At 40.5% G+C, this 12,557-nt stretch overlaps 2 protein-coding genes across 2 annotated transcripts in view; one reads left to right on the plus strand and one right to left on the minus strand.

Annotated features, from left to right (window-relative positions):
• Positions 1-6,363, plus strand: part of usp6nl (USP6 N-terminal like) — a 46,734-nt gene extending 40,371 nt beyond the window's left edge. The window contains 2 exon segments of the mRNA XM_051392962.1: positions 3,521-4,405; positions 4,408-6,363. Coding sequence (XP_051248922.1) covers positions 3,521-4,405; positions 4,408-5,129 — 1,607 coding nt within the window. The 3' untranslated portion in view covers positions 5,130-6,363.
• Positions 6,364-9,391: 3,028 nt separating this feature from the next.
• echdc3 (enoyl CoA hydratase domain containing 3) lies at positions 9,392-12,443 on the minus strand. The gene is made up of 6 exons (XM_051392998.1): positions 12,258-12,443; positions 11,168-11,289; positions 10,975-11,072; positions 10,640-10,840; positions 10,363-10,541; positions 9,392-10,149 (listed from the first exon to the last, which is right to left on the minus strand). Exons 1-6 carry the CDS (start codon positions 12,392-12,394, stop codon positions 9,996-9,998), a joined length of 891 nt encoding a protein of 296 aa, XP_051248958.1. The 5' UTR covers positions 12,395-12,443; the 3' UTR covers positions 9,392-9,995.
• Between the last annotated feature and the right edge of the window lie 114 nt (positions 12,444-12,557).

Below are 12,557 nucleotides of genomic sequence, written 5' to 3' on the forward strand. Positions count from 1 at the left end.
AACACATTTCTGAGATTTTATAATAAGAAAAATAGAGAACAATCCTAAATTCTTGGAGAAAACATAGTTTTTTTACATAAATATATCAATTTTGTCATATAATATACTGATGTGGTCCCTCAAAAAGACCTAAAATCAGTGAAACGTTCCCCAGAAACACCCCAAGTTCAACTGACAGTGAAACAAATGCCCCTTCAGGTATTATGGCTTTTCACGAGACCGGTGCGTGTGTGCCGTGGCTTCCCGTTGTCCTTTTTAACTCGTAGCTGTATTAGCGATGGTAGGAGTGTGTTTTTCTAATCTTGCTCTGTCTCCTCATTAATCTGCCTTCTCTCCCTTCTTCTTTCAAACGATGTTAGCCAACAACAACAAAAGTGTGGCCGTGAGTGGGGGCCACATTCCCTCCTACAACAGTAACCGGTGGGCTATCCTGACTGGTCTTCCCTCTCTCTATGTCTCCGTCCATCTGTCCCTCAGTCCGTCCGTCCCGTCCTGTCTGTCTCCTGTCTGTCCCCGCAGCACTCCGGTTTTTCCTTCACAAACTAGTCTTCCAGCTGTTTTTATCCTCCACATTATTTTTTTTAGATAAGTTCAGCTTATTTGGAGTCTCGCAGTGGCTCTCCTCTTGTCTTCATATCTTCTCAAGTCTTTTTTTTAACGCTTTACTCCAATGAAGTGGTTGCAATTGTGATATTTCACCCCCTGTCTATTAAGAGCTTTAAAGTGACATAAATGCTCCCTCTGGTGGCCAACTAAAGGCACTGCATGATATTGTTTGTAACTGGAAACTTGTTTTTTTATCTTTTTTCTAGTCTATTTGGTAGCTAATCGTAGTATTTTGTACATGGACTATTTAAGATTAGTTTATTAATATATAAATATTATACTCTCCTAAATTAACCTGACTTTTCCAGTACAACTTGCAGCTCATAGTACAGAAGAAACAACTATAACTACACCTGTCCTCAACTGTCTTTTTCAGGTTCTTGTATATCATCTTCCTGCTGTATTTTAGTCAATAGTTTGTCCTCTAAAACAGCAGCAGCCGCTTTTGTTTTTAATTATAATTTATTTATTTTTTACTTTAATACTGTAGCTGAAGAAGGAACCAGAACTTTCCTTTCTTCCAGAGCCCACACAACTATAACAGTAGCTGTCTGTTCATTTCCCTGCCCCGCTGACAAGATAATGAGCCACTTTTCCAACACTGGAGGCTTTTGTTTAACTTCTGTTTTAACAACCATCTGCTACCACATTTGCTGGGGTATTTTTTTTAATCTGCATTTTTGTATCCGACGTGGTTGAACCGTGAGAAATGACAGTGGTTTTATGGCTCTGTAGTTTTGAACTTCACTGGGCCTAGTTTGACTTTAGAGACGGTCTCCTCTCACCACCGCAGTATAATTTACTCTGTGCAAACACCAGCTGGATGAATCGGATCTAGCGTTGGTATTCTCTCCTATGTCTTAATTAGTGGTTAAAAAAGAAAGGAATCCAGACTCTGACTTCCTATTTGTTTGTCACTAACCCCTACAAAAAGTTGCTGATATTCAGTATCAGTAAACGTAATCATTTTGTACCTTCAGGACAAGAGATAAGAAAAGGTGCTGCATGCTGAAAGCTTTAAACTACAACATTATATTACGAGCAAACAGACAATAACTCGACACACCTCCCCCCCCGAAGACTTTATGAATAACATCTTTTTATGTGAGTTTATGACCCTTAAACTCCAAAAAGCCTCCTTAAGATTTTATTTTCCTCAGACCTTTGTCAGCAAGGGAAAAGTGTCTACAACAGCATTTATACTATCATGGTGTGAATGCAGCTCTCTTTGTTTTACGGACTACACCGCGGATGCTATAAAACACCCCCCCCCTTCACTACACTTCCTCTTTCCAGCTGTGTGGAATAAAAATCATAGTAATAACTGCCGGCGGCTACCAATATGGTGGCCCTGAACGGCTTAGTCATGAAGTACAGAAGGTGGAGGACAAAATATAATTTGTTCAGGCTCAAACAATGCTTGTATACTTTAAAAGGAAGTTCACTTAAACCAGCCACAATGTGAAATTATTAAGTTTTTTTAGTTTAAAATAAAAAATTAGCATTAAATTCAGTAAGTGTATAATAATTATTTAATCAAAATGTAATGTCTTGCATGGGTTTTTAACATAAATTTTAAAATGTGTTAAAATGTTGCCTCTTTAGCCAATAAAATATGAAGACAAACATCTAAGTAGTATTTTGAGTTATAATTAATTATCTACAGTTGTTTTATAGTTAATGTAAATGGATAAACAATGAAATCATTTCTACGTGTGTGCTACATCATAAATGAAACGCCATGCTGCATATATTCAGGTTGTAGCAACAGGTTTTAAACATTAATTTAGACTAACATTTGTAGTTTAACTGTCTTTACTGCCAAATAAATTACAGCATCTCTTAGTAATATCTTAATGGACTATCATTACTACATCTAAAAATACATTCAGGAACTGTGACTAGGTTTACGTACCCCTGTTGTGGACGGGATAGTCTCCGGAAAGAAGACATGAAACTATTCATTTTTGATTACAAAGAGCGTTTTAAGAATATTTGTGAGTTTTCTTTTTACATAAACTGATGAGGGAACGCTGTGTGAGGAAGATGAGGTAGCTAAGGTTAGTTTCCCCCGGTTGATTTAACCCATTTGTACAGCAGAAGAAAAAAAGGCCAAGGTCGGTGGATAAACTCGTCATGGACAGACACTTTAGTTTGTGGATTCAGTGCCAGTAAGTTCACTTCCTGGATCAGTCCCACCGCACTTCATCTTCCTCCCGCTGCCGTCTCCTGACTGGTGATCACACTTTACTTTCCTTTACAGTCCCCCAACACCACCCAGCGTCACTTCCACTGTGTCTGTACTGTATATGTTCCTGTCAACTGTACTTTTTTTTTAAATTTCTTTTTTTGGACGTAAAGCAGTAAGATAAAGTATTAAATGTCATCATTTTTAACGTACTGGTTGTAGAATAGTAACAAGCTGAGTGGTGAGTCTAAGTGAAGAACTATTTCTGTGGCTTTTAATGCTTGTACTTACAAGTCTCAGTACATTTAACAAGGTTCATTAATCAAGAACTATTTCTGTATGACCTTTCGAGACTGGGGCTACTGCTGCAGCTAAGTACAGTTTAATGAAATGGAGTGAAACTCATAATTTCAGAGACCACTCAATTGAGTGTCACTTCCTAATTGAGCCCCTTGAGCGAGCTGGGAATTAATATCAAATACTATTTCTGATGTTTTTTTCTGTCCTCTGCTCTTTGCCTGTGGAGATGTGATTATGTGTCGTCATGAATGTAATTCTCCTTTATTTTTTTTACCTCTTTATGGCAGTGGTGTTGCATGAATCCATGTCCCTGTTGTGACTCCTCATCTGATGTGAATCAGCGCCACACAGTGTGTTACACCATCACCGTTCCCTTGTAGTTTCCTGGTGGTGTTCTAACGTGTCTCCACTGTCTTGATGTCGCAGGTAAAGAGGAAGAGTTTCCCAAGAAGCCTCTCGGGCAGCTTCCTCCTGAGCTGGCGGCAGCGGGGGCAAACCACGTGGCCAACGGTCAAAGCCACGCCGAGCCAGCCGAGCCTCCCAGGGACCCGAGTCCTGTACCGGACCGCCAGCGGGACAGTCGGCCCCCCAGCCGGACACGGCGGGACTCGCTTGAGAAACCGATCCGCCACCACAAGGCTGACAGGAGGGACGGCCGCTCCAGGGGATCGGGGGAGATCCCCAATGAGCCGCAAAGGCAGTCCACCTCCACCACGCCTGAGAGGCGAGAAACGCCGCCCTCAGCCGCCACCCCTACGTCACAGCTCAGCACCGTGGAAAGAAGGAAGCCTCAGAGCCACGCCACCGCCAACCACAACTCCAACGCAGCCTCCAGCTCTCACAGGGACATCACTCCCCGCTGGTTCAAACCCTCCGAGACAAAGCTGGAAGCAGCCAAAGCGGCGGCGGCCCGAGAGGTCCACCTGAGCCGAGGGCCATCGCCGGCCCCTTCCAGCCCGGAGGACAGTGCTCTGCCCCACCGCCGGCCCCGCTCCAAGGGCTTTATCCCCGGCTCCGACCGAGGCTCCAACGCCTCCCAGTACGATAACGTACCGGGGATGCCGGAGCAGAATTTTGAGATCCTTGAGCTTGAGAGACCTCCGTCCAGAATGAGGACCCCTCGCAGCGAGACACCCTTCAGTGTATCATCCTTCCCTCAGGGCAGCCCCGGCCGCGGACCCAGTCTGGCCGGGAGCGTCGTCTCTGTCTCGTCAGGCCCCAGGATGGCCAAACACACTCTTCCTCCTCCATTTTCTCACAACAGTCCAGCAGGAATCCAGGCCAGCTACCCTGGCAGCCAGAGCCAGTACCACACCCCCCACAGCAGCACTCCCCCGGCCGGCCTACAACCGAGGTCCCCATCTTCCATCCAGCCTACAGCGTGAGCCTGGACCGCAGAGGGGAGGACAGACTGTATCCGCCCTCCCGATTTACCCCACCCTCCACTGTGGCGTACGGGGAGCGAGCGTACGCCACCACGCAGCGGCAGACCAACAACCTTTCCCCAGAGAAAGCTCTCATGAACAACTCCTACACCACCTACCGCAGGCAGCCGCCACCTAACTCCTCCCAAAACCCCCGTAACGCCAGGCCTCCCCCGGAGCACCCCCTGCAGCTGGAAACCCAGGGGCGCTCCACCCCCATCTACCTGCAACAGCTCACCTCCACCGCACAGGTCTACGCCCCGATGGACTACAGGTTTGAGGGCCACCGGAGAGGTGAAGCAAACCTGCACTACCTGCCGGAGGGTGGGCCTCGGCGGCCCGTAGACGGGCTCCAGTGGGCGCCGGAGGACGAGCTGCCCCCTCAATCCCCAGGTGGGATGCCCCGCTCGCCCAGCTTCCAGCGAGCCCAAATGTCTCCAGTTCAGGAGTTCACTTTTCCACCCAACCCGGACAGCCTGCTTCACTACAGGACACAGCTCCAGGAGCAGCAGCAGCCTGTCCTAAGGCAACAGCTCCCCCAGCTGTTTGGAGGACCACACTACAGGCACGCACAGGAGGCGTTTGCCATGCAGGAGTCCATGCTGCTGTGACGGGGAAGAAGGAGAACAATGGCGAGACACTGTAAAAATAAAACAAACTGAGGTGTAGTCACTGACACTGTGGTAAAGACGAGCAGTTAGTCCTAGCTCTGTTAGGAACCTGGTTTTTGTTTCTGCTCTGATGTTCTTTATGTGTGAAGTACTGACCTTCTGACTGTCCCGCTGCATCGTAACGTTGCAGGACGCACCAGCCTCTGATGTTTTTACTGATCACTTTAAAAAAAAAAACGAGAGAAAGAAAAAAACAAACTGACTGAAGATTTTATTTTATTTTTGGATGTAAATCATTAACGAGAGGTGACAGTATATATCTTTTAGAGTCTGATATGTACAGTGGATTTGTTTTTTGTTAATATGAGCTGAGTTGTTATCAGTAGCAAAAACTCTGATTTATTTTCCCATCTTTATTTTTTTATATGTTACTTGCAGATATTTACACTTAGAGATCGATTTACTCTATAAATGCTTGTGAATGTTATTTTTCAAAAAGGAGAAGACATAATAAGGATGTCTGATGATAAAATTAGAAGCGCAGTACTGTACGTTTTTTGATTTTCCATTTCAATTTTGAAAGAAAGAGCTGGATTTGTTGTTTATTTTCTAGTTTTTAAACTTTCCAGCGATGATATTCCTTCCAGATTAACTGGTATGCAGTTAATTTCTCTTTAAAAAAAACGTGAAGTACAGTGAGTATTTACACATATTTGAGGCCAGTGTTATCTGTTAAATCCCAACCCCTAATTAGAGACTCAAGAAATAGAGAGCTAATTTGTGAGGGCTAATAATAATAATAATAATATATATGTTTTTATTTGTTCTGATTTGCTATGTAACCATTAGGTAACATGTTTTTTTTTTTAAATTGCTGTACTGTCGTTACCACATCTTAAGCACACGCTGCCAGAGATGTGGGCGTGAACTAGTTTCCGCTTTTACTTCATTACATCTTATTATTCTCAACACTGTCATATCAACTACTGTTCAGCTGTTTGCACTTCCACACACACACACACACACACACACACATACACATGTCAACATTTTAAAAATCAATCACATTCCCTGTTATTATTCCTCATACTCTGGTTTTGAAGCAGTTGCTCTCCAACAGTATTGCCGTACTGTTTCATTACATTCCCTAAGTTATCTTTGTTTTTTGTTAAACAACTAATTGCAGACCGTTCTGATACTTTGCTTAATAAAACAAGGTGGGGGTGAAAATTAATCTCTGGCTCTGTATTTTTTTTTACTTGCTGTAAATCTTTTTATTTATTTATTTCCACAGGGTTTTAATTCTGCTGCTTTGCCTTTTTCCCCCCACTAATAATGAAACTCTGCCCCCCAGTGGGGAACTGTAGCTGTAGAATAATGTTGCAAGGCCAAAAAGGAGATTTTTGGAATTGAGTTAGGATGCAGTACAGGCAGAATTTGGATAATCATAATGATTATAAGCCTCCAAACCTATTTTAATCCAACATTTGGTTCATTTTCTGGGGGTTTTACTCAAACTCTACTGCTGAAATAATGAGTCAATCCACAAAATAATCATTCATTTGATAATATATAGTCATTTAAGTCATTTCTCAAGCTATAATGTCAAACATTCGCTGGTTCCAGCTCCTCAGATGTGAGAATATGTTGCTTTTATTTTGTTTTAACCGTTTGTCAGACAAAACAAGCCATTTAAAAACAGCTTTTCTGGGACTTTTTTCACCATTTTCTGACATTTCATATACTAAACAATTACTTCATTATTAATTCACAATGTAAATCAGGAAGAAGCGGTAGTAGCACCCATATCGTTAAACCAAACTTGTCACACAAGGAAGGATATATTGGATTTTAAAGAGATATTTAGTTACGCTACTGACTTTCTTCCAATTAAATATTTTTTGCAGAAAACAGAACAGAATTATTACCAATTTGATAATTGATTAAATAACTTTTTACAGCAAAAATACCACATATTTCCTACTTTTAGCTTCTCAACTGTGCAGATTTTCATCTTCCATGTGTCTTCAGAAAATAAATTGATCATTTGGGGGGGGGGTCTGGACTATTGCCTGGACAAACACTGAAGAGATCAAAATTGGCTTTATGAAACTGTAATGTGCATTTTCTCACATTTTTCAAGACCAAATGATTAATAAGTTCATTAAAGTAAGTTAAATGCTGCTGCACACATTATAATAAGAGCGTGTAGGAAGCCTGATCAGTCGCCTGCTTGCATGCTGTTATTGTATTTTTCTGAATGAAATGAGCTGGAGACTGCTTCAGAGGAATGTCGTGTCAAGAGCTCTGCAGGAAGAGTAAACCCCGGGGAACAACAAAACCCTGCGTCTGATGCCTGCAAAGGATGTTTGTTGTCGGTGGTGTTAACACTCGTGAGTTCAATCGTGTTATTTTGGTCCAGTTGGGGGAAAAATCTGCATAAATATTAGAGGAAAGCTCAGAATAACTCGCTGGGATAAATCGCTGATTGAGATTAGGAGCTGAACGTATTAAATTGACTCAGTTAAACAAAAATTAATCTGTAACAACTCTGACAGTTAATATACATGTTCTGTAATTACTTGCAGCCCTACTGCTGCAAATTTAATTTAAAAATACTTCAATATTTGTAGTTATTGGTGGTATAAAAGTGTATAATAAAAGTTTTTTTCTCTGATTACAAAAACAAAAACTCAGCAATTACATGGTCGAATGATTTCAACCATTACTTCAACAACTTTTCTACATCTGTGAGGAACTGGCAGATCATATTGTTGTACATCCTCCTGATTTTCACCTCTCAGATTAACACAATCACGCCATCATGTGGCCACGCAGTAAAACTACAACCTCAAACATCAGATTAACAACATATATATATATATATATATTTATTATCTCAATTTAAACTCTTCAAATGTATCATTAAAATATCTTGCACACACATTTAATGATAATATGCATGTACAAAATAAATCCCTAAACTAACAATTATATTTATTATTTATTACTCCCTGGAAAGCGACCCGCAGTTTCTGTAGATATAATCGTCTTATTCTAAAGGTAACAAAAACTGTAATGATTCTTATATTCTGGTGATTTTGAACTATGGAAAACATACCTATGAATATTATATTCAATTCCTGACAATAGATCCTCCTAAATGTTACACACTGGACCTTTAAGTTGCATATTATTACCAATAATTAAACGGATAATTGCAAGAAATTGAAAGAAACCTAACTCATAATTTAATATCAGACAGGGAGTGTCACTGCTGTTGCCATCCTAAATCTATACAACAAACATGTTTCCATCTACATTAAAATACAAGTAAAGAAGCTTCTTATCCATAGACAATATTACAATGTTTCCTTTATCAATTAATCAGTCAGAAATGATGTAAAATAAGAGAAAATGGTGATAAATGTCCATCACAACCTCCTTAAACCTCTTTAAATAGATATTAAATTTACAGTTAAACGTCTGATTTATCTTCTCTCTGCCTTCCTAAACTCCATCAGATACAGTAATCCATTACAGTTACAGGGGGGGGAAGAAGTAATCAAATTACAGTTACATTAAGTAAAAATGGGGATTTAATTATTATTTTTTTACAATTTTAAAAAGCATCTCACATTTTTCATGCTAAAAGAATAGATTCAAAAAGAACATAAAACTATCTCAATTACAAGCTACTGTTGGCTCATCGTTAAGTTATGTAATATATAATATTTACAACCTTTTGATGCTTTACAAAGTGTTTTATTTACATTAAATAAGCCCAATGTTAACTAAGAGTTTCCGCGGGAGGAGAACCTAAATTATATTTATGCTTTTATTTCCAGGTATGTTGTTTCTAATTTTACCATTTTATATGAAAATATATTATTATATCCACATCCACAAAATATAAAGTTTCCAATTATACAGCCTCTTTTTTTTATTTTATTTTGAAAGAAAAATCAAACAATACAGTAAATTACTTTACTGTAAAAATAAGAAAGCAATCCAAACTTTAATTTACCTTGTATAATTGATTTAACTCATTTATTATTCCCGTCAGTCCATTGTTTGTTTATGTATTGTGTATGTTTACCTGTTTGTAAATAAAAACAAAAACAACCTGAATGTTATTACATACGCACATTGAAAAGTTGGATTACTTCAGCTCCAAATGTTTAAATGAAACCGAAAGAAATGTCAAAAAGAAGTGTTGATGCAAGTCTATTTTATAAGAAAACAGAACAATATGACCTCAATTTCTTGTATTTTGTGGTGTTTTATTGTGAAATTTATAGTTTATAGGACCTCAACTAAGTTCCAGAGTGGAAGTATTTTAATTAAATATTGCCTATCTGTACTTTTACATATACACATACTTGTAACTTTGACATTGTATTAAAGACCCAGATATTTTCTAACACATCTGTTTATCTTTTGTGTTGATCGTCTTCTTGCCCAGATAACATGCTGGACATCATTTCTACCAATGTGTAACCTATATAGGGTTTAACACTATACAAATACAAAGAGCAGCATTCATTCTCCATTAGCTTTATGAGTCCGCTATGTCATTAAACATCTTGAGTCCTCTGGGTGGTAACAGTGTATTTCCTGCTCCACACTGCAGCTTTTAAGGCACACGATGGCTCAACTTTGTGTCTTTAGCCTCAGCAGAAAGGGAATCCTCGTGGTGAAAGTCAACAATTCAAACAATCATTGTCATCTCGTAAGTTATTAATTATTCATTTTACTTGTAGCATAGCTCATACATTGGCTTTGGGGGACTGGTGTTAATTATTCCACCCCAGTGCACCCGTCAGGATAATCACTAGATCATTGCAGTGATCCAACATCAGTCCATCAGTCGTGGGCTTTTTCTGCTTTGTGGCTCCACACTGGTTTGCGTTTCTCTATGAAGGCCCGGATCCCCTCCTGTCCGTCTCTCAGAGCCAAGTTGTCAACCATCACCTTGGAGGCTGTGGCGTACGCTGCATCTCGACCTTGAGCCATTTGTCTTTGGAGGAAACAAAGGATTATTTAACGTGAGGAATCCTGATTATAATGGAGAATGGTTAGGAGAATATTTTGCCCTTAAAACATTCTAATAACTCCAGCTAACTCTTCTCTTAATCTTGACCTCTCAAGCATCCTTGGACCTTAAAGAACCTCGAGAACCACACGGAAAAAGGTGAAAAGTGTTTCTGTCTGTGGTCCGGAGAACTCTCACCTTTGGAAGGTGGCCTTGCCGATGGCTACAACAGGTCGGCTGGCCTGACAAACCCGCCGGGCGATGGCCAGTGTCTCCTCCTCCAGTCGCTCCTCTGGCACCACCTTACTGACCAGACCGTGCAGCAAAGCATCATGGGCTGAGATGGGAGTCCCTGTGAACAGCATCTCCATGGCAACCTGGTAAAAAACAATAAATAAGATAGTCATTTACACCTAAAAAATGATAAAATAGACGAGTGCTTTCTGCCGAAGTCCTCCCGGCGTTTATCTCCTACCTTCCTCGGCACAGCTCTGCCGATGGCCACCGCCGGCGTCGAGCAGAACAGACCCACGTTGACACCCGGGGTGGCAAAGGTGGACTTCTCCGTCGCCACGGCAATGTCACAGCTTGCAACAAGCTGGCAACCAGCCGCCGTGGCAACGCCATTCACCATGGCGATCACTGGAACAGGTATGTCCTGTACGAGAGTCATTATCTGAAAGCACAAAAGAGCCGAATGCACTCATAAATAGTCGATAAGAGGCGGTGACATCGACTAATGTAGTGTGTGAGAGAGAAAAAGAGGGAGGAAGAGAGAGAAAGAAAGAAAAGACAAACTAAGAAACTAACCTCTGAACAGGTGTGAAACACCTTCGTGTGATAGTCTCTGCCCTGAGTGGACGTCAGCTCCTTAAGGTCGTGTCCAGAGGAAAACACTGGACCTTTGGCTGACACACACACACAGACACACACACACATTATGAAGTTAAACTAATATAGCATCTTTCTCTCTCCATCACACACACTTCCAATAAATACCTACCTGATATGATGATAACCCTGAGATCATCACTGTCCACATCAGTTAGGATGTTTTCTCTGAGGGATTCCAGCATGGACAGAGACAGAGCATTCCTCTTCTTGGGATTGTTCAATATTATTCTCCTGGAAGAAGAGAAAAAGATGTCACATTAACATTTTAGAGTGGTGGCATTTTGAGTATTTGAGCAGAAGTTTCTCTAAAGTTTGTGTTTTGTCCTCTTTCACCAAACGTTGCTGTGACACTGTGCACAACCAATGCAGGAGCTGAATAAAAAGGTAAGAATGAACTGCAGTAGAGTCACTTTAACTCCGTACTGAGTGCTACAGACACTAGTAAATATTATCACTATCACAGGCTTAGTCCAAAGATTTAACACAACTTTACAATCTAACTTGTATAACCTGTTGCGCCAGAGATATTATGTCCCACTTCCTTGAATGTACCGTACATTGTGTAATGTAACAATGTCGTAATTTGCTTTAGCTGTTTATAAAGATATACATATAGTGCAATAAGAGTTTTACTAACTAACACAATACTTTTTATATCTAGGCATACAGACATTTATCTGGTGCTGTACCTGACTATTTTTATTTTGGGAGACTTTAAGATAATTCCTGCATTAGATACATTGCAGATTAAGACTATACACTTACCAAAAGTTTACATTAACTTGAAATGAATACACTAAAAAACATGCATTCACTATTTATACATTTTAATATACCAAAAAGGGAATTAAACCACATAAATACATCAAATTTTAATCTGTAACTAGTAATCATAGCTGTCAAATAATTAATGCTGCCCAAAATAAAGCTATATTATAAATAACAGAGAGTGGAATGGGCGTGTATTGTGTATTGTATTGTATTATTAAAGTAAATACACCTAATTAATTAGATTCAATTAAATAATTAGGATGTCTTTGACTGGATTAAAATAAAATAAAAAGGATGTAAAGTAATATAACAGTGGCAACCAGCAGACCCCCCCCTCAGTGCAGGTACCAGCTGTGTGCACCACGCTGTCTCTACCTGAGCGCACCTGAGAACAACAGTTCCGGGACGGACACATTTGGTTACTGCACCTTATCCCGTTGTCCTGCTGTCTCACGGTCAGCGGCTCCGGTTGAGTCTGAGAGTAGAGACGAGGTCCTGTCGTTCGTGTTGCTGTCCTGCTGAGCTGAAACACACCGACAGCGCTGCACAGCAACCTGCGAGCCATGTTCGATTCCCTGCGTCCTTTCACCTCCCCCCCAACTCTCACTTCCGGACGCGGTGACGTCAACACGTAGCCCGACGTAAGACCCAAACCTTTTTTGATATTTATTTTAGTTAAAATGTGAAAAATAAATAAATGTGAAATTTAAAATATACTTAGTGATAAA

The sequence above is a fragment of the Dicentrarchus labrax genome, unplaced genomic scaffold (assembly GCF_905237075.1).
Source record: "Dicentrarchus labrax unplaced genomic scaffold, dlabrax2021, whole genome shotgun sequence".
Taxonomy (NCBI): Eukaryota; Metazoa; Chordata; class Actinopteri; family Moronidae; genus Dicentrarchus; species Dicentrarchus labrax.